The 17,534-nt window shown below is 42.7% G+C and overlaps 3 protein-coding genes across 4 annotated transcripts; 2 read left to right on the top strand and 1 right to left on the bottom strand.

Annotated features, from left to right (window-relative positions):
• Nucleotides 1-4,526: 4,526 nt before the first annotated feature.
• Nucleotides 4,527-5,778, top strand: tspan10 (tetraspanin 10). Its single transcript, XM_070847471.1, has 3 exons — nt 4,527-4,613; nt 4,754-5,349; nt 5,472-5,778. The coding sequence occupies exons 1-3, from the start codon at nt 4,527-4,529 to the stop codon at nt 5,776-5,778; spliced, it is 990 nt and encodes a 329-aa protein (XP_070703572.1).
• A 3,332-nt stretch (nt 5,779-9,110) lies between these two features.
• Nucleotides 9,111-13,207, top strand: ccdc137 (coiled-coil domain containing 137). 2 transcript variants are annotated; one of them, XM_070847938.1, is made up of 6 exons: nt 9,111-9,262; nt 9,474-9,613; nt 9,722-9,923; nt 10,259-10,341; nt 11,019-11,098; nt 11,224-13,207. In XM_070847938.1, the coding sequence occupies exons 1-6, from the start codon at nt 9,192-9,194 to the stop codon at nt 11,416-11,418; spliced, it is 771 nt and encodes a 256-aa protein (XP_070704039.1). In that variant the 5' UTR covers nt 9,111-9,191; the 3' UTR covers nt 11,419-13,207. The 2 variants fall into 2 exon arrangements, with proteins under 2 accessions (XP_070704039.1, XP_070704038.1); XM_070847937.1 differs by having other exon boundaries at nt 11,221-13,207.
• A 1,835-nt stretch (nt 13,208-15,042) lies between these two features.
• On the bottom strand, nt 15,043-17,534 carry LOC139216376 (G-protein coupled receptor family C group 5 member C-like). Its single transcript, XM_070847467.1, has 3 exons — nt 16,562-17,534; nt 15,239-15,342; nt 15,043-15,144 (listed from the first exon to the last, which is right to left on the bottom strand). The coding sequence occupies exons 1-3, from the start codon at nt 17,532-17,534 to the stop codon at nt 15,043-15,045; spliced, it is 1,179 nt and encodes a 392-aa protein (XP_070703568.1).

The following is a 17,534-nucleotide window of genomic DNA, read 5'->3' as shown; positions in this document are numbered from 1 at the left end:
TTCAACGATGACACACTGAGAAAACATGACCCGGGCAGCACTCTCTTATAACTGCCTCCCTAATCTCCCGCAGCCATTCCCCCACCTGCTCCCACCCACTTCAGTGATGCAGTGATGACACACTCTGCTCCTTCATAGCATGCAAGCACACACAAACAAACAACATGGCACTTAAAGATCCCCCAAGACATGCACAAACACATGCTTTCCACTACAGTCTCTTCTCCAATGTGTTTTGCAGACAGTGCATCTGCTACAATGGGAGTATTAGAGTGATGGGACGTCTTAATAATCCCCCGTCTATGTTCAGTCGATCCTCCACATGTCTTTTAGCCTCTGAGAGTGGTGTCGGGCAACTGCACTCCCTATGGGCTCTGATCCAGAGGAGGTGTTTGATGTAGCCGTATGGCTCCAGTATAGCATTCTTACTGCCTACTGTAATACAATCTGCTCAACATCTGGGCTACGACAGAACCAGCCAGCAACGGTCCCTTTTACTGTCGGGGGGGGGGGGGAATCGAAACCTGGACAGCCACACACAAGCTGAAAAAATGGAATGAAATAAACACAGTGTTTGGTGTTAATCATTTTAATAAACAGAGAACATTTGCCACTTCCTCTAAGTGTGGCTGCAGCAGATCCACGGCAAGTCAGCTTTGTTATACCAATAAAGTTCTTTCAGTCAATTTCAGAACAGCAGTGTGATAATTGGAACAATAGCCCTCCCAGGATGTTCCCTCGCCCCCAAACCGCTAAACTGCTGTCTAATTTACTCCATCAGTTCACTCAGCTTGACGTTAATCCATCCAAGATGAGGCTCAATAGTTAACGTGAAAATATTCTGACTGCTGATGATGAGGGTGACACTGTACGTTTTCTTTAGCGTCATTGCTGTGGCAGATTCCTTCAATCTAAAATCTGGATGGGGTTCAGGTTTGGATGGGAAAATGCAGCTGGACCCAAAAGACGCTGAAAACTATCTGTCACCAAAGCACATTTTCCTTCATTTTTAAATGCCAGGCAACGAGAGTGCTTTTACTTGACCCGTCTGAAATGAAATACCTTTTGTCACAAGAAATTCCAGCTCTGATCTATTCCAGATCTGAACTCCTTATCCCATTTAAGAGACTGTTAGTCTTTCTGCAGGCAGTATTGATATATGACATGAGGGAAAGGAATCTGGCTGGGCACTGGTCCCTGCCATCTGCACCAACTTTAAACCCACAGAGGTAAAATACTGTACTGCATGCTGTAAGTAGGATGAACACTATGTCATCTGAACCATACATCCTCGGTGCTGACAACACTACAGAATGAGCTGGATTCAAGTCAAACAGTAGGAACCAAATACTCTTGGAGTTCATCCTCCAAAAGATTTATAAACAAGGAAACTGTGGGATTTGTGAGACTTGTTGAAGTAAAATTATCTGACACCCAACTGAAAATCCATTCTGTCAGCAACCAGTCACGGTGAATTAGTCGGTTTGTACATCTGGAATGATCTTACCGTGAGGCCAGCTCAGCCGACATTTAAGCATTTCTTTTCTTTATATTGTGATCGTCACAGACTGAAGTTCACTGTTCGCTCAGATTATTATTTTCCACTACATCAGTGGAAATGTGCAGGGGCAGCAGAGCAGTGAGAGAAGGTATGTGTTTTATTTATGTGCAGTGGAAGAACTACTGAGCAACACCTCCAGGTGAAAATACTCCACTACAAGTACAGACCATTCAATACTTACAAAAGTACAAATACAAAAGCAAAATTACTTCTACAGAATGTCTACTGCTGCAGAATGATCCCTGTCACTGTTATGTTGTCTTGTTTTTGTGGCTTTGTGTGTTGCACTGTAGCTTAACTTCTTTTTTTGTTTTATATGTTGGGTAGTTTATCCGTAACAAAGCCACAACATGTTTTAAATGCAAATCCTTATTCTTCAAATAACAGCCGGCAGATAAATGTAGTTTACTGTATATTTGCCTGTAAAATGTTGTGGACTAGAGGGATAAAGGAGCATAAAATGGATATATTCTAGCACCTCTGTACATGTAGATAGTTGCTTTCCATCACTGCTTACGGTGTGTCCCTGTAGAGTAGTGAACACTATGTGTGCTAAGCGTGTATCCATCTACAGGCACACAACTTAATATGCAGTGTCAAGATGGAAAAGCAATTCTAAAAATCGGCTTGTGTGAAAAAGTTCAAATGCCCTGTCAAATATAAGGCCAAACCTTACACATACATATATACTGCTTGCACATTTGGCGGCCAACTTAAAAAAGGTAAAATAACTTAAAACTTAAAATAAGTCAGGATGTCCAACTATCAGAGGCCTCGAAACAAGATCGTCACACTTATTTGAAATAAGTTTGATTCTTGTTTTCAGAACGGCCAAAGAGCCTGACTCCCTGATCGGGTTTTCAACCTAAAACCTTCATGATGAGAGCCATGTGCCACCGAGATTTTAAATCTAAATAAAAGATTATCACTTTTTTTAGAAATATAGTTTCTGTAGTGATCTGTGGGGGGGGTCAGTGAGGAGTGTGACAAATTATACATTTGTTTTCTGTTAATATACTGATATAGACGCAGATTCCTAATAAGCCCCATAAGCCTTACAGCCCCATCTGGACTGCACCAGCGGCCGGTCTCTGCCTGCAGCAGTAGACCGACTTCTTTCCAGATCCCTGCGGCTCAGTCCAGCACAGCCAGAGGAAAGAATGACAGCAGCCGACCTGCGGAGCCAGAGAGTGAGATAACCAGGCCTCTCTCTCTCTCTCTCTCTCTGTTTTTTAACTCACTTTCACATTTGTCCTTCCACATGCTGTGTGTTATTGACTCACAGCAGCACATCACTCCATAATGACTTTATCAGAGCAAATATGAGATGGCGGTTAAACTGAAATATATCGGATCTTATATCTCAAAGAGTGAGGCCAAACAGATGCACCTTGAGGATTCTCATATTTCCTATTGAGTCACATGCGCTTATAGAACGGCGAAAGATGACCAACAGGGTGCTACTCAGTTGTTATTTTACTTCATCTGACTCCACAATAACCCTGGCAGCCTGGCAGGAAGGATGAAGTCAATTAAAAAGAGCTGCTGCAACCCTGATCTGATTTTGATGGCAGTTAAAGAGAAGACGGCTTTTCTGACCGACCAAAAGGTCTTTGAATCATTCGTTTAGGTTGACATGTGCATGTACGCAGCAGTCCTGTGCTCACAATGAAGCGGGCTGGCTCTCTAATGAGTAGCTGCGTAGTTGATGGTCGGCCTGAGTGCATTAACAATCATCAGGTTCCACTGCTCCCTCGTGCTCACAGTGAGGAACTGCAACAAAACAGTGACACAGTTAACCATGTGGGAGAGTGTTGCATGGTGATTTCTGTTTCTGCTAAAACACAGTGATCGCCAAGCCGGATTTTATAATGTGCAACTTTAACAAGCCCAGGCACCATGTCTCACTTTTATAGAAAAAAAAAGATGCTGTTTTTGATCAGGGCTGAAGTCATGAGATGGATGGACCAGGCAGGTTTGCCCACTGTGATGAAAAAAAAGTGTTACTTCATTCATATTCACATTATCGTGCTGCATCGTCATTATCAGCTTTACTGCTGTTTGTCAGTTTTATTTCATGAGGACGCACCACAGCAGCCTGGACTTTCTTAAGTCTGTTGAGACGGTTGGTGGAAACTTTCCTCTGACTTCGACTATCTAGCTCACATGATGATAATCAGGAATGTATTTTTCTGATGGTAGATCTGATCTGTATTGTGGAGCTTTGACCTTTTAAGCACATAAAGGTAGCAAAGAATAAAGAGGTAGTAAAGAGAGGTCATTTATCCTGAAGAGAAAAAAATGTGTCCAGGTATTCCCATAAAGCAAAAATAAGGTCTAACTTTGCATTGCAGATTGTTTATTTGGCCAGTGAGGTCTGCCTGCATACAGCCCCAGAGAGGCGCTAGCAGGGCCAGTCTTGTTTCTACTTTCCTTCCCTCTAAATCATCTTGAGACCTCTTGTGGGGAACCACTGCAGTAATCATTGACGAAACTGAGGGCCAAACAGATGAGCCAAGTATGCAGCTAGTACTCACTCAACTAAAAATTTTGGTTTTTTTTTTAAAACTTGGAGTTGTTTTATAATTTTCTTCCAGTTACAGTCAGAGAAGCGAATCATATCATTTTCTCCAAGAGCAGTTATTTTATTACATAACGCCTTGACATATTAGTGGTCTATGAGCGTAAACCTCACATCAAAAGTCTCGTGTTCTACTCTTACGTGTGTGTACGTGTGTGTGTGTGTGTGTGTGTGTGTGTAATCCCTTCACTGTGACTCTCACATGATGAAGAAATCCCACGCCTGGCAGCAGCCGGAGGCTAAACGCTGCATGGCCTCCCCACCTCAGCTCACATGCTCCTCTGTTCACACTGTAGCGAACGCTCCCCCTTATGCTCCTCTCTAGTTCATGTCATTCTCACCGGCTAAAGGCACAGGGAGAAGCATCTCCCACTGGCTGACAACATGAGATATTTGATAATAAAAAGGATTTTTTTGCCGTGGTCGAGGAGGGACACCACGCAGAATGAGTTCAGTCCGCTCATACCAAAGGTAAGGGGTCACTTTTGAATTAGCGTTATGCTACATTAAGGTCCTCTCTGAATATTGTGCAGCTCTGTGTCGTTACATTCTTTAGGTGGCATTCGTTCTCTGAACCTTTTGTATTTAGTTGCATTCTTGTGTGTCCAAAGACAGCCTCTGCAAAGGAGGATTCTGCAGAGCTTGGCCATGTCACTACTGAATCTCACCAAACAGGGCCAAACAATGGGCAGAACCACAACAGCCCTGTAACCGCAAGTATCCGACCCCACTATGGTTATTCTTTGATGGACTATTTCCTAAAATACGCCTTGTTCCTGTGCAATCTGACGTTCACAGTTCTGGGCCTGGTGGTTCTTGGTCTGGGGTTATGGGGCCTCATCACCAAGGAGTCGTTTGCTCAGGAGAAGATCGGCAGCATCGGCACCGACCCAATGCTGATACTTGTGACTCTGGGCTTCTTGCTGACTGTGCTCTGCCTGTCGGGCTGTGTGGGAGCCCTGAGAGAGAACTGCTCCCTACTCAAGCTGTTCTCTGCCGCGGTGCTAGTGCTCATCGCAGCCCAGGCGCTGGCCGCCATCGTGGCCTACAGTCTACAGGGTCAGATTGGAGACTACCTGCGGTCGGGGATGTTGGCTGCCATGGTGCGCTACCAGGATGACCTGGATCTGAGGTTCATCACGGATGAGATTCAGTCAAATCTGCAGTGCTGTGGCGCAGATGACTACCGTGACTGGGAGATCAACATGTGAGTAGAGGGTGATGAATTTGGATATATTTATAGAAGAGGGACCTCATGACTTATTGGTCATGATGTAGGAATGCCTTGAATGAGCAAATATCTTACTGGATGTTTTTTCTTTTCGTCAGATATTACAACTGCTCGGCTCCAGGCGTGCTGGCCTGTGGCGTCCCTGCGACGTGCTGCGTGGACCCTTTGGAGAACGGCACGGTGTGGAACTCTCAGTGTGGCGTTGGAGCCCAGCAGCTGGATGAGTTTACCGCTCAGAGTGTGATCTTCCTGGGCGGCTGTCTGGGTGGAATCTCTCGCTGGATTGAGCAACACCAGGGTCTGATCGGGACAGCTGGAATCGTCGTACTAGTGGTCCAGATTCTGACTCTGTCTATTGCTACACGGTTGTTAGAAAGCATTCAATGGCATAAAGCTAACATGTGACATGGGGCGATGAATATGTCGCATGCTGACATTTAATGAAGGCTGAGTGCTTTTGCATCTCCACCTTGTTTGTCACTTGTAGAAAACACATTATCCCCCTAAACCATAAGAACAAAAAGAGACTGAGATGATGGAAATGAAAAACTGTCCAACCAAAGTTCATTATTTGGCTGGCAGTAATGGTTTGATCCAAAAAGAAAATCCATCATAAGAATCCAAGACAATTAAAGATTAAAGATTTAAGAAGCCTTATTTTACATTTAGTTACTAGGCCAACACTAAATCTGCAGTAAGTCCCTTTTACCTCCATTGTACAGTAAAAACCTTCACTTCCCACAGAATTTAACAAATATATATTTTTCCTGCAGCAAATGAGGACACTTGAAATTTCCAAAAATGGTGCTTTGAAAGCAAGCTGGCCAAGTTAGCCTAAAATCATATTTAACATATTCTTTATTTTGATATAGCTGGATGTGATTGTGGCTCCTTCGTATCTGGAGTCTTGTCATCAATGTGAGGTTGCCAGGCAACCAGGAAGTCACTGCATCCGGCCAACAAACAGCATAACATCGTTACCTCCATATACCTCCATCCAAAATATAACGTGTTCATTAGAGAGCTTTGCAGGTGATGGTAGACTGAATATGTCCCTATAGCTGTTTTCCTTTGGGCTAAGCTAAGCTAAGCTAACTGCTGCTAGCTGTGCGAGAGTGGTATTATTCCTTTTCGTCAAACAAAGAAACAAAGCAAAGACACGTCAAACTTTAAATACTAGTAATCAGTACAACATGGCTTTACTGTTCTGAGGAGGCCGTTTTGTGGTTCACATACATAAAGCTACTCTCTTTTGAAAAGGGAGAAATGAAGCATTATGACAGGAATTCTGTCATGTCTCAAGCACTTTAACGTGGTTTAATATCACACCAAGTTTGGCAAAAACAAGAAGCGTTTGAAATTGGAAAAAAAAATTAAATAAAATCCGAGTTTTGTTCAGAGTTTGTGCAGGACGATGTCTCTGAGTTACAGCTACAGCTCCCGTAATAGCAACACATTCAGCGGGCGGCGGACACCAAAATGAAACAGCAGCCACGACATGCAGACAACAGCTTACATGCTGGTTCTTTTGAACTGTGTGATAAACTAGTAAAAAGTGTTATAAGGTCAGTGTTATAAAAAAAAAATCCACTTTATCAGGTACAACTGTGCAATCTAATGTAATTTGATACATCAGCTCCACCATGAGTTCTACCTTTACACATTTTATAATGTTTATTTTTTTTTGGCATTGTCATAAATGTGTAAAATCAATTATATGTTTATTGATGAAAGGTGACACACGGCATCGTATTTAGAGGTGTTTCAGGGGCAGAATATTAGAAACACAGTCCAGTATGATACCATCACTATGACTTCAATATCATCTAATTAACACCTCCATGACAATGAATAAACTAAATGTTATAGGCATTATAAAAGTAGGAGTATTTTATGGCAGATTTTATGGACTGAACTAGACTGTGCAGTTGTACCAGATAGAGTATTAATCTCCTTGGACACATATATAGTCAGCAGCTCAGAAACAAACTCAAACTCAGAAAGCCCAGTCTTTGTTGATGGTGTCGTGGAGATCAGGGCTGCTGGTACACGATGAGTCGTGTTTAGTGGATCCCTCTTATACACCTCAGACTCTGAGAAGATTACGACGCTGTCAGCCAATAAACTGCAGGGCCTTTCACTGTGCATATAAAAGAGTGCAGTCAGCAGGGGATTGGCTGACACACACACATGAACACACACCTGGTCCCCAGTTCTCTCTCTAATAATCTGCACGCAATCACAAAAGCATCTGGCAGAATCAGGCGATGCATTTGATACCATTAAATCGATGAGTAATCACACACACTGAACACCATGTCGTGTCAGGAGTGCTGCTGGAGACATGAATGGCACACTGCACGCCTCATGTCTGATGTATGCTCAGGAACAAAATGCTGAATGCTTTGATCAGAGGGTTAATCATTTAATCTATCAAATGCCAAAATGATAGTAAAAATACTTTAAATGCCAGAGATGACATCCTCAATTTTTTGGTTTTGCTGTGACAAGAAGTAACTTGGTACATGTTTTCTACTGTACTGTACACAAGTAGCCTACAATTTAGATTTACTTCCATTTTATTTTACTTTACACATCTACTCCACTAGATTCTGGATAAAATATTGTACTTCTTACTCCACTGCATTTATTAGACAGCTTTTACATACATTTTTAGTTGTAAATGATCTGAGGACTTCTTTCACCAACCCCTTCCCCATTACTCAGAATTGGGCCTATTGGATGATTTTAATGCAGAAATATTTGACCTGTTTGGCTTATTAATAGACCAAAGCTTTTATCAGTCATCTAAATTGATGCATTTTAATTTTCTTCCAAACAACGAACTGATTGATCAACTTGTTTCAGCTCTACCAATGATTAGATTCAGTTTGACGTAATCTTACTCCTTTTTAAACCCTCTTTCACTATCAAATATATTTGTTATGTGAAAAATACACGTCACTTTAAGTCCTAATATTCCATTATGGCTGCTTATCATAGTCAAAATCATAAACAAAAATCAGTCTGGATGGTCAAATTAACTGAACTACATCAAACATGCTGAAACAACGACGTCATCTAGTGGTGACATACGGAAGCACCAGCCCTCATTTTAACCAATGAGAATGAAGTTTCCAGCAAAGATCGTCTGATAAATTTATGTATCACTCTGGGATAAAAGCATCCTACCAGGCGGGATTTCAGTTTTTTTTTTTTTTATATCAGTTAAAATCAAGAGATATTTTTAGATCTCACAATTTCACAATTATACACAGGCAGCTTAAAAGTACAAATCAAGTAAGGTGCAAGAGCATCATGAAGCTTTAAGCTGCCTTCAAAACTCTTAAAAGAGATTTTCTCCAAATGTCTGTAAAAATCAGTTTTTGTTTTTTTTTAGCTGAATCATATACAAGACGCAGCAAGACACTTAATAATGGACGGGAGAGTTGAATCATATACAATAATATAAAACAAATTGCACGAAGATAAATACATACACAAAATTAAATAATAAAAATATCTAGGAGCATTACAAATAAGGCAAAATAAATGAATGAAAAATTATTAAACTAGAGATCATCAAATATTTTCACAATCACTGAGGGGAGACTTTGCTTCATTTTAAGACATTTAGAGAAATGAGTTTGCAGCATGTGGCTAATAATTAGCTTGTCCACGGTACCCGAAAAGGACCGCGGAGTGAGAGCTCTTCACTTTCCTCCATCTCTGTCGCTAAAGGTTGAAGCTAATCGACTCCACACGTGTTAATGCTGTGCTAAAATAGTTCGTAATGTGCCGAAATTAACTGTAGTAACATGGGGAAGAATAAGAAGAACTTGACTAACGAGTCAGGAAAACAAGCAGCCAAAGCTGGACAACATTCAAGGTAACGCAGAGAAGCTAAATGTATCGCAGAAAAGCTGCCAGCTAGCTAAAACAGCTAACTGTTATTAGCACTCTACGTTAGCGCGACCCATCAAAATAAGATTCAGGTTGTTAGCATCACCTTTGTGTAAGAGGGCATTTGTTTTATACATGGCGTTCAAAACCTCGTGTTTATTACATTTTTCCCTACATGTGTTGTGTCTGAATTTCAGTGATAAGCGCAAACGAGATGCTAAAGCTAGCAAATCCAAAGAGGACCACCTTGAACACATCCCCTTCAGGCTCAGAGAGATCATGAAGAGCAAGGAGAGGATGAAGACGGGTCCCCACAAGCCCAAAAAGCTAAAAGAGAGTGAGTAGGAGTTACACACTTCTGCCAGCCTTTGGGTTTGTTTATAACCACTGAGGAATTTGTGTTTTTGTGTCTGTGTGTCTGCCATCTTCCCTCATGGGAAACCAGATGATTCCCAGGATGGAGACATACCTGTCCCACATTTCAGGAGGAGAAAGGAGGAGAGCGTGAAGGCATACCTGCGGCGCATGGACACCGAGACGAAGCACGTCCTCTTCCTCAGCAAGAACCAAGTGGACAGAAAGCCTGAGCTGGATGCAGACGAACAAGAGAGGCCTGCAAACAAGGGCAAGTCTGAGAAGAAGAAGGAGTGAGTACACCTGTAGCCGCTTTTCTCTTAACCGATGATTTGTGTGTGTGCTGGGATGTCAACGAAGGGTGGGGCCAGCTGAATCAGTTAAAGCCCATCATCCTCCTGCTCATCGTAGCGATGGGTAATGTCGTCTTTGTTGGTTTCATGTGCCTGACACAATCAAGACATACAAATGTGATATGTTGTGGTGTTCAGTTATCGTCTACGCTTAAATTCAACATTTTTTTTAAAACTTTTATATAAAATAAGCTTGAAGACAGAAATGTAAAAGTTGTTGTAATTCCCTGATGTTTCGTGTCTAATTTATTTGATCTTTTCCTGTTCATCTACAGGTATGATAAAGTTAAACTACAGAAGCTACAGCAGAAAAAGTTGGACAGACAAGTGGCAGAGATGGAAAAAGAGATGTTTGTAGGTAATGAAAGCTTGATTTTCTGGAACAATTTCCACTACAAAGGATGTGAGGGAGCAGCTCTTGCTATGTAATTCAGTACAAGCACACACTCTCTTAGTTAGAGGTCAGTTTAAGATGATCAGGAGGTGCGTTCCTTCTCGATAGTTTCACTGTTTTTGGCACCACAAGCTGACTGGTGCCTAATAATCGACAGATTAATTCTCGGTGTTGTTGTAGGTGACAAAATGCTACAGCAGCTTTTTACCTTAATTAAAGCTAGCCTTTATCTTAATGTATGTAATGTAATGTTGCCAAAGTGAGACGTAACTGGCTGATTATTTACAAATTTTTTTATATGAAAAAGAATCATGTGGCCACAGTATCCCAGAGGAACCTAAACTTTTGTCTTAAGTTTAAAATAAAAGTTGAAATTAGAGTTAAAATTAGCAACTAGTTGGTGAACATAGTGGAGCATTTAGTAGCTTAGATGCCTGATATTTAACATAAAACTGGATGGAGATCAAAACAGAGCTAAATAATATAATGTGGTTTGTTACTTATTCTACTGCCTCCAAAATAGCCAAAACATCACAATCAAATCAAAATTAATTATTATTTCTATAACTGAGGGAAATGCAGTTGCCAAAGCAGACTATGAACTCGTTTGCACACCGATATGATGGGCTTGTGTTTCGTAGATAATGTTCCCTTTGGTGAGGTTTCAATGGCTCCACCGTCTTTGAGCGCCAAACCCAAGAAAGCTCCTGTTAAACCTCAGGTAAGCTGCTGTGCCGTCATCATTGCTGTATTAGCGATCTTAACGGTTTAGTAAGGAGTTAACTGTGTTTTGTTTTTCCTTTTTTTTTTTTTTTTTTTTTCCCCTCTACCTCCAACATCCAGAAGGCATCAAGGGAGCTGCTTCTGACCTCTCTGTTAGGCCACACAGTGGCCTCCACAACCAAGCCCTCCATGGCCAGACAGAGAATAATGGAGGAGGAGAGGGAGCGAGCAGTGGAGGCCTACCGTCTTCTCAAGAGACAGAAGCAGCAGCAGCAGGACAGGAGTGCCAGTTTGGAAAAACTCAAGAACCCCCAGTGACGTTTCATGTCGGGGTCAGCAGAGACGTTCGGACAGACAGACAGACAGACAGACAGCAAAGGTTTCCATCGGCAGACTGTCTGTGTAACTGTGTAACTGACGTGTCTGCCGGGGAGCTTACCACATGTAGCTAACCATCAGGGACCGAACCAAGCATTTGCATCCCACAGTCTGAGGTAAGTGGTAATCAGCATTCACCTGCCACCTTCAGTATCACATCGAGCTCCAAAGAGAACGGGACATTCACACTGCTGATGCCTGTTAAAATGTTTTATAACTTACTGATCACCGCTGACCTTTTGTTGAATTCTCACTCCTGTAACTGAGCTGGATTTTCACGGGCAAGAGTTCCTTTGTATTTTCACATTTGCCTGTTTAGCTGACTGCTGTGACATCATTTGTGAAATGGACAATAAAATCATTAAGGTTATCTGAAGGCAAGGACAAATCTCTGATTGTTTGCTGTGGCTCCACTAGATGGCAGTCCTCCTGTACAAAGCTGGATTGATAGTGTTTGTTTGGGAAGCTGACAAAACATGCAGACTGAATTATTGTGGACTTTGTCTTAAGCAAAACTGTGTTTTTAGTGGCACAATGTGGGTGGAGTCTTTCACCATATTTCTGCTTGTATTCTATAAGTGGAAATGAGCACAATTTATATATAAAATGCAAAATATTAAAGATAGTTTAAGAAAACTCACCATGAAGTCTGTTTAGTTGCTGTTCTGGAGGTTTTGATCCTATAACACGATTTTCATTCATTTCAGTTTGTCCAGTTGTCATAGATTTGCACACGAGCACACTGAGTTTCCTCGTCCATATTTGCATAAAAGATGAGGCTAATTCCTGAAATTGGAAACGGCTGTTTAGAAAACAACCACACCACCAGGGCCATTTAGTAGTCGCCATGAAGCTTTCAACATATGACATGTTTATCTTTGCGGATCATATCATTATTGTTCTCAGCCTTGGTTTCCAAGGAATTTACTTTGGATCTCAGTTATAAGAACACATTTCTAAAAACACTGGGGGATTAAACAGCAAAACTGTTAATGCCTTGTTTCCGTTTGTACCTCAATCATCAGCGTTTTTTAAATGCGGAGCACCTATTAAAGCTGTTTACTTTTGTAATCCTTAAAAAGGTTTACTCTCATGAATAAAGCCTTTGTTCGAATATTGCTCATTGCCTCTGGGACAAACTGTACAAATTCAGAGATGTATTGTTTGACGATTTCATCTCTCAAAGCAACATGCGTTTTAAGAAATTGATCTACTGAATAACATCACCAGATGGTACCACCTATTAATACTGAGTCCCTGTTGTCTGGACTGTGGGCTCAGTCATTTCTGTTTGATCAGCTCTGTCCACTGAGGGTTGTCACAGTGACAAGGAAATGCATTAAGTGGGGGCAGCTGCTTGTGATTGGTAGTGCTGACTCCCTCAAGCTGAGCTCAACCACCATTGGTCATGTAACCACCCGTGTCCATGTGCTCAAGACAGCTACTCATATTATCAGGGGATTTACGGTCGCTGCCCGTGAGAGGAAGATGCTGGTTTTGATGTCAGCTCAAGTCACGGATCAGGAATTAATGTCTGATATAAATAAAGACCTTGGCAAGGTTTCATGTGTTTATGTTGTGGGGTCGCTCTTATGCAGAGCTGCATGGGTGAAATCCAGTTAAGATGCCTCTGTTGCCCATTAATCTAGAGCTAACCAGGTCAGTGGTGTGAGACAGTTACCACCGTGTAAAGGAAATGTCTGCATGCCTCATTTTGTTTAAATTTGGATAAATCTTTGGTTGATAAATCCAGGTTCTTTGACAAGACCAAGCTGCCTGCGTGTTTTTGAGCTCTATGCGCAGGGGATCAAAGGGTGCAGGCACGAGGCATTTCAGAGTAAAGTCACCACATTCATGTCTGATTTCCAGTTTGTGAGCAATTTCCTTTCTGAGCAAGCACTCGTGGCTGCTGACTACAGGATGGTGGGAGTAATTGGGAGAGATCCTACTCAGCCCGCTGCTAGGCAGCCACAGCTCACTCTGAAACTGTGTGTGTCAAATTAGATGTGAATAATTGTTCCTCTCCCTGTAGAGAACAGGAAGAGGTCAAAGCAGCTGTCCGTGTTAATTTGTCTAAAGCCAATTTGTATTCTCCACAAAAATGATTGATTTCAAAACAAGCAGCATTTCAGGACTGTTGAAATCACATTTAATCTGTGTGTGTGTGTGTGTGTGTGATGGTGCCCACATGGTGTTTATTTGTAGCCACTCAGCTTCCTATGTAACAAACATGCATGCAGAGACCTCTTTATGCAGCCTTTTACTGCTGTTTCTGTCAAACAGTGCAGTTATTAACAGATTCCCCATCAAATCTCTTTGTAATGCCTAAACTCAACATGTCCTAACCAGTTCAGTCCAGAAATGAGCACGACATGGATTTATTGTCAGATTTTACTGGTTGGACAGTGTTACACTGCCACAGTATCCATCGCAGTGCTACCTAAAATGGTTTACAGCCATGGTTTATGCCCATTACGCCACAGTATGAGATCCAATCCCTGCACAAGGCACAGACCTGTAAGCTTATCAAGTCAACATATGTAAATAGCTGCTTTGGGCAGTGTGACACTTCCTCTTGCTTTTATGCCTTATTGGCTTCCTCATGAGTTTGTTACCATCCAAAAATCCAACAGCCACACAGGATTTAAGTAACCTTTACAAGTTTAATAAGTTAGAATTTACAGCTTTCCATAAAATTACATTACTTATAAATCCAAGACACTACAAAATCATGTGGCTTTTAGAGGAAGTCTGAATCACAACATAATTTCACAAGCGAACGATGTTATGACAGCCAACAGATTGAGAAATTACAGGCAGCAGATTTATGACAAGAAACAAATTACATCAGTGAGAACAAAACAGTGTTTGTGCATTAAACCTACCATGTAACAGTTGAAGTAGAGACCCTTGCCTTTTCTATATAGCTCCACTCCGTGATTTAGATTTTGTAGGAATGTAAAAGGCAGAGACGGAACAGTTGACCCATACAGATACATAGATGCCACTCTTTGTCTTCGATTATTGACTTTTTTTTTTTTTTGGAGTTAAGTGAGTGAAGATAGAAGTGAGCAAAGCTGGTTTATAGCTGACAGTCAAAGGTTCAATGCACTCAAGTTGCCATAAAGTGAGAATGGAAACGGAGGAGCTGAGGCACATTTTCAAAGGAAAAACACCACGACTATGTAGCCTTGACATTAGCCTTTATTAGCTGGCCACTGATATTGTCTGTGTCTTGAGAATCTTTTATGTGCAACACCCAACCCCTGTCCATACAGAACAGTGCGCGAACATCGCAGGAATAAAGAACGAGACAAATTGAGGACGTGTGCGTGTGTGTGTGTGTGTGTGTGAGGAACTAGGTCTCATTACAGCATATTGCTAGAAAATCACCACAGTGCATTATTATTTAAAGCATCTTCCCGGGGAAGAGAGAGGAGGATGCGTTACATTTGATACTAGGAACTCTTGGAGGAAGAACAAACCCCTGCTGGAGATTTTATTTCATGGCTCTAACGTCCGAGTGTGTAGGTGACTCTTGACTCACACTGCATATGACAGCCCTTAGGCAGGCAAAGACTCGGCTGGAGGAGCCGGGGCGCCGCCGCCGCTCCCTGGGTTTAAAGACGGGGATGTGGCTCGAGGAATCCGTGTCTCCTGGTCCATCTGTAGAGACGCACAGACACAGGGATGGTTTCAGATGAGACAGAAGGGTGATGTCGATATGTGTTGTGATATAAAATATTGTGTACACGCTCACCTTAGTCAGACCTTTGGCAATCAGGGCTATTTCAGTGGGCTGGTACACAGCGCTTCGTACCTGACCATTATACGCACCGTATGGGGACACTGGCTTTGCAGGCACTGGGAAAGAAATCGAAAGGATTGAAAAATGAGAGTTGTTATGGTTGTCTTCTAGTCCGTTACTTTGGTTTTGTTTTAGATCAGAAGTTCCACCTTCTTAAACCTTTTGAAAAGCAGAAACAACACACATTTAAGACATCTGCCGTTGTTCAAAAAGGACACTTTGACGTCAGCCTCTGTGGCATCAGGCGTCTACTCAAACTGACCAGTTAAGTGAGTCAGTATCTACTGCATCTGTCAGGATGAGTGAAGCACCTCACACCAGTTGGATATTGTAAAACTTTAAAAGTACACTGCTGTATGTCCTATTTTAAACATATGACAGTGTCACACTCAGACTCGGCATTTGCCTTATATTTTTTTTTTACCAGCCTGACAACCAAACATCTCACTGTCACTGTTTTTCCTCCTAATTAGTTTCTGTTTGTCTCCAGGGTCATGTGCTGCACACAGAAGATAGACCTCAAACGTCTCTCACTGTTGTCCAGCATGTGCAGGTGACAGTTGTGTTAAAAATACCACGAGTGCCGGTGTTAGAGGAAGGCTTCCAAGCAAATGCTGTTTACGAGTAAATAACATTATTAAATAACATTAATAATTACAGATTTTCTAACTGATGTGGTGATTGTTGTTTGCCGCTATGTGACTGATGTAAATGCGTCATTATTATTGGCCAAGGACACAACCTTGGTTAAGTAGGTCAGACTTTTTGTCCTAAATAAGAGGGGCATGGTTCCTGAATGGCGCATATTTAGTTTTATCCTATAAGTAGATTCCCACAGCAGGCACTAATACACATACACAAAAAAAAAGCAATTTTCTGTTGGCGTGGTGGAGAAGTGTGTGCGTGGTACAATAGAGCTATTGCCTTGTCCTCGTTTTTTTTTTTTTCATTTTTTCCACCACACAGAAAAGTTTTGCATGGCAGGCGCCACCCAAACATTGGAGAGGCAGGAGAACACGGTGCCTACTTACACACAAATCACCTCCCCCTCTCCTTCGACGCTAAACAGCTGACACTGAATAACTGTGGATGCTGTTTACATTTGTTCATTCCCAGTTCTCATTCAGCTTCACAGAGATCGAGCAGTTTCTGGTGATTTTTTTTCTTTTTTTGTCAAAGCACCATGATTAATCACACGTAATGCATCATGTAGTTGAATGAATTCGACATTGTTTCTGTAAGACTAATGATGGACCATATCGTGTCCTGCTGTACCTGTTGGAGACTCGTCCATAGAGAAGGCTTTATTCTCAATGAACACCTTCTGGTGGGGTGGCTCCGGCTCCTTAAGGATGCTGTCGTAAATCAAGCTCCTGGCGGGATAAACGGGATCTCCATCATGTGGCTGCTCCTGGTCAGGGTCCTCCTGGGTGAGCAAGCAGATCTCTGGGATGGTGTAGAGGAAGAGGAACACCCAGGCATTTGACACCACGGCCACAGCCAGCGTAGGATCGTCCCAGCTCGGGTTCCCGACCACTCTGTTCCCGTGGATGTACATGACAATCCAAGCTACCCAGATGGCCAAGGTGAGGAGCCCCGTGACCAGGATGAAAGCCCCATCTCTGCGCCACTGCTTGTTCTTGTGTGTCAGTGAGGGCACCGGCATCAGCACCACAGCAAGCAGCAGAACCATCACGTAGATCAGAGACATCACAAAGTCCTGGTTATCAATGCCGCAGGTCAGGTCGGGGATGGTCAGGGATGGGCTCCTGACCACAGTGATGACGAGCCACTCGGTCTTTATAATCACCTCGACCAGCCATAGACCCAGGGCTCCCAGGCATAGCATCCAGCTCCTGGGCCCCCGGCCTCTCCGCTCCAGCAAGGCGAGCCACAGCCCATGCATCGCCAGGCAGGCTAGGCAGCCTGCAAACAGTACCCCAAAGAGGAACCTCCGTGCAGCACAGCTGGTGGAGTACCGGCCCACGATGAAGGCAAAAGTGAGTCCAAAGAGTCCGAGAGTAAAGATAAGAATGCCCGCCTGCAGGGCCACCATACCCTTTCTCTTCTTGTTTGTCACAAACGGTAAGCTGGCCATGAGGATGATGAACAGAACGAAGGAAGTCACCACACCAGCAGCAGCGACGGCCTCCACCACGACCCCCCACACTGTGGTCAGGTCACACAGGTTGTAATAAATGGAGCTGATGCTGGGATCGCATCCTTTTGGCGCACTGGTCGATCCCAT

The sequence above is a fragment of the Pempheris klunzingeri genome, chromosome 17 (genome assembly GCF_042242105.1).
Source record: "Pempheris klunzingeri isolate RE-2024b chromosome 17, fPemKlu1.hap1, whole genome shotgun sequence".
Taxonomy (NCBI): Eukaryota; Metazoa; Chordata; class Actinopteri; order Acropomatiformes; family Pempheridae; genus Pempheris; species Pempheris klunzingeri.
The sequence above is the reverse complement of the archived record's forward strand: the minus strand, read 5'-3'. Positions and strand labels throughout refer to the sequence as shown.

Coding starts and splice junctions, on each gene's coding strand:
- ccdc137 (XM_070847937.1), top strand. CDS start 9,192: ATGGGGAAGAATAAGAAGAACTTGACTAACGAGTCAGGAAAACAAGCA. Junction 10,342..11,018: donor GGAAAAAGAGATGTTTGTAG/GTAATGAAAGCT, acceptor TGTGTTTCGTAG/ATAATGTTCCCTTTGGTGAG. Junction 11,099..11,220: donor AAGCTCCTGTTAAACCTCAG/GTAAGCTGCTGT, acceptor TCCAACATCCAG/AAGGCATCAAGGGAGCTGCT.
- LOC139216376 (XM_070847467.1), bottom strand. CDS start 17,534: ATGGGATCGACCAGTGCGCCAAAAGGATGCGATCCCAGCATCAGCTCC. Junction 15,343..16,561: donor TATGGACGAGTCTCCAACAG/GTACAGCAGGAC, acceptor TTTCTTTCCCAG/TGCCTGCAAAGCCAGTGTCC. Junction 15,145..15,238: donor TTGCCAAAGGTCTGACTAAG/GTGAGCGTGTAC, acceptor GCGTCTCTACAG/ATGGACCAGGAGACACGGAT.
- tspan10 (XM_070847471.1), top strand. CDS start 4,527: ATGAGATATTTGATAATAAAAAGGATTTTTTTGCCGTGGTCGAGGAGG. Junction 4,614..4,753: donor TCAGTCCGCTCATACCAAAG/GTAAGGGGTCAC, acceptor GTGTGTCCAAAG/ACAGCCTCTGCAAAGGAGGA. Junction 5,350..5,471: donor CGTGACTGGGAGATCAACAT/GTGAGTAGAGGG, acceptor TCTTTTCGTCAG/ATATTACAACTGCTCGGCTC.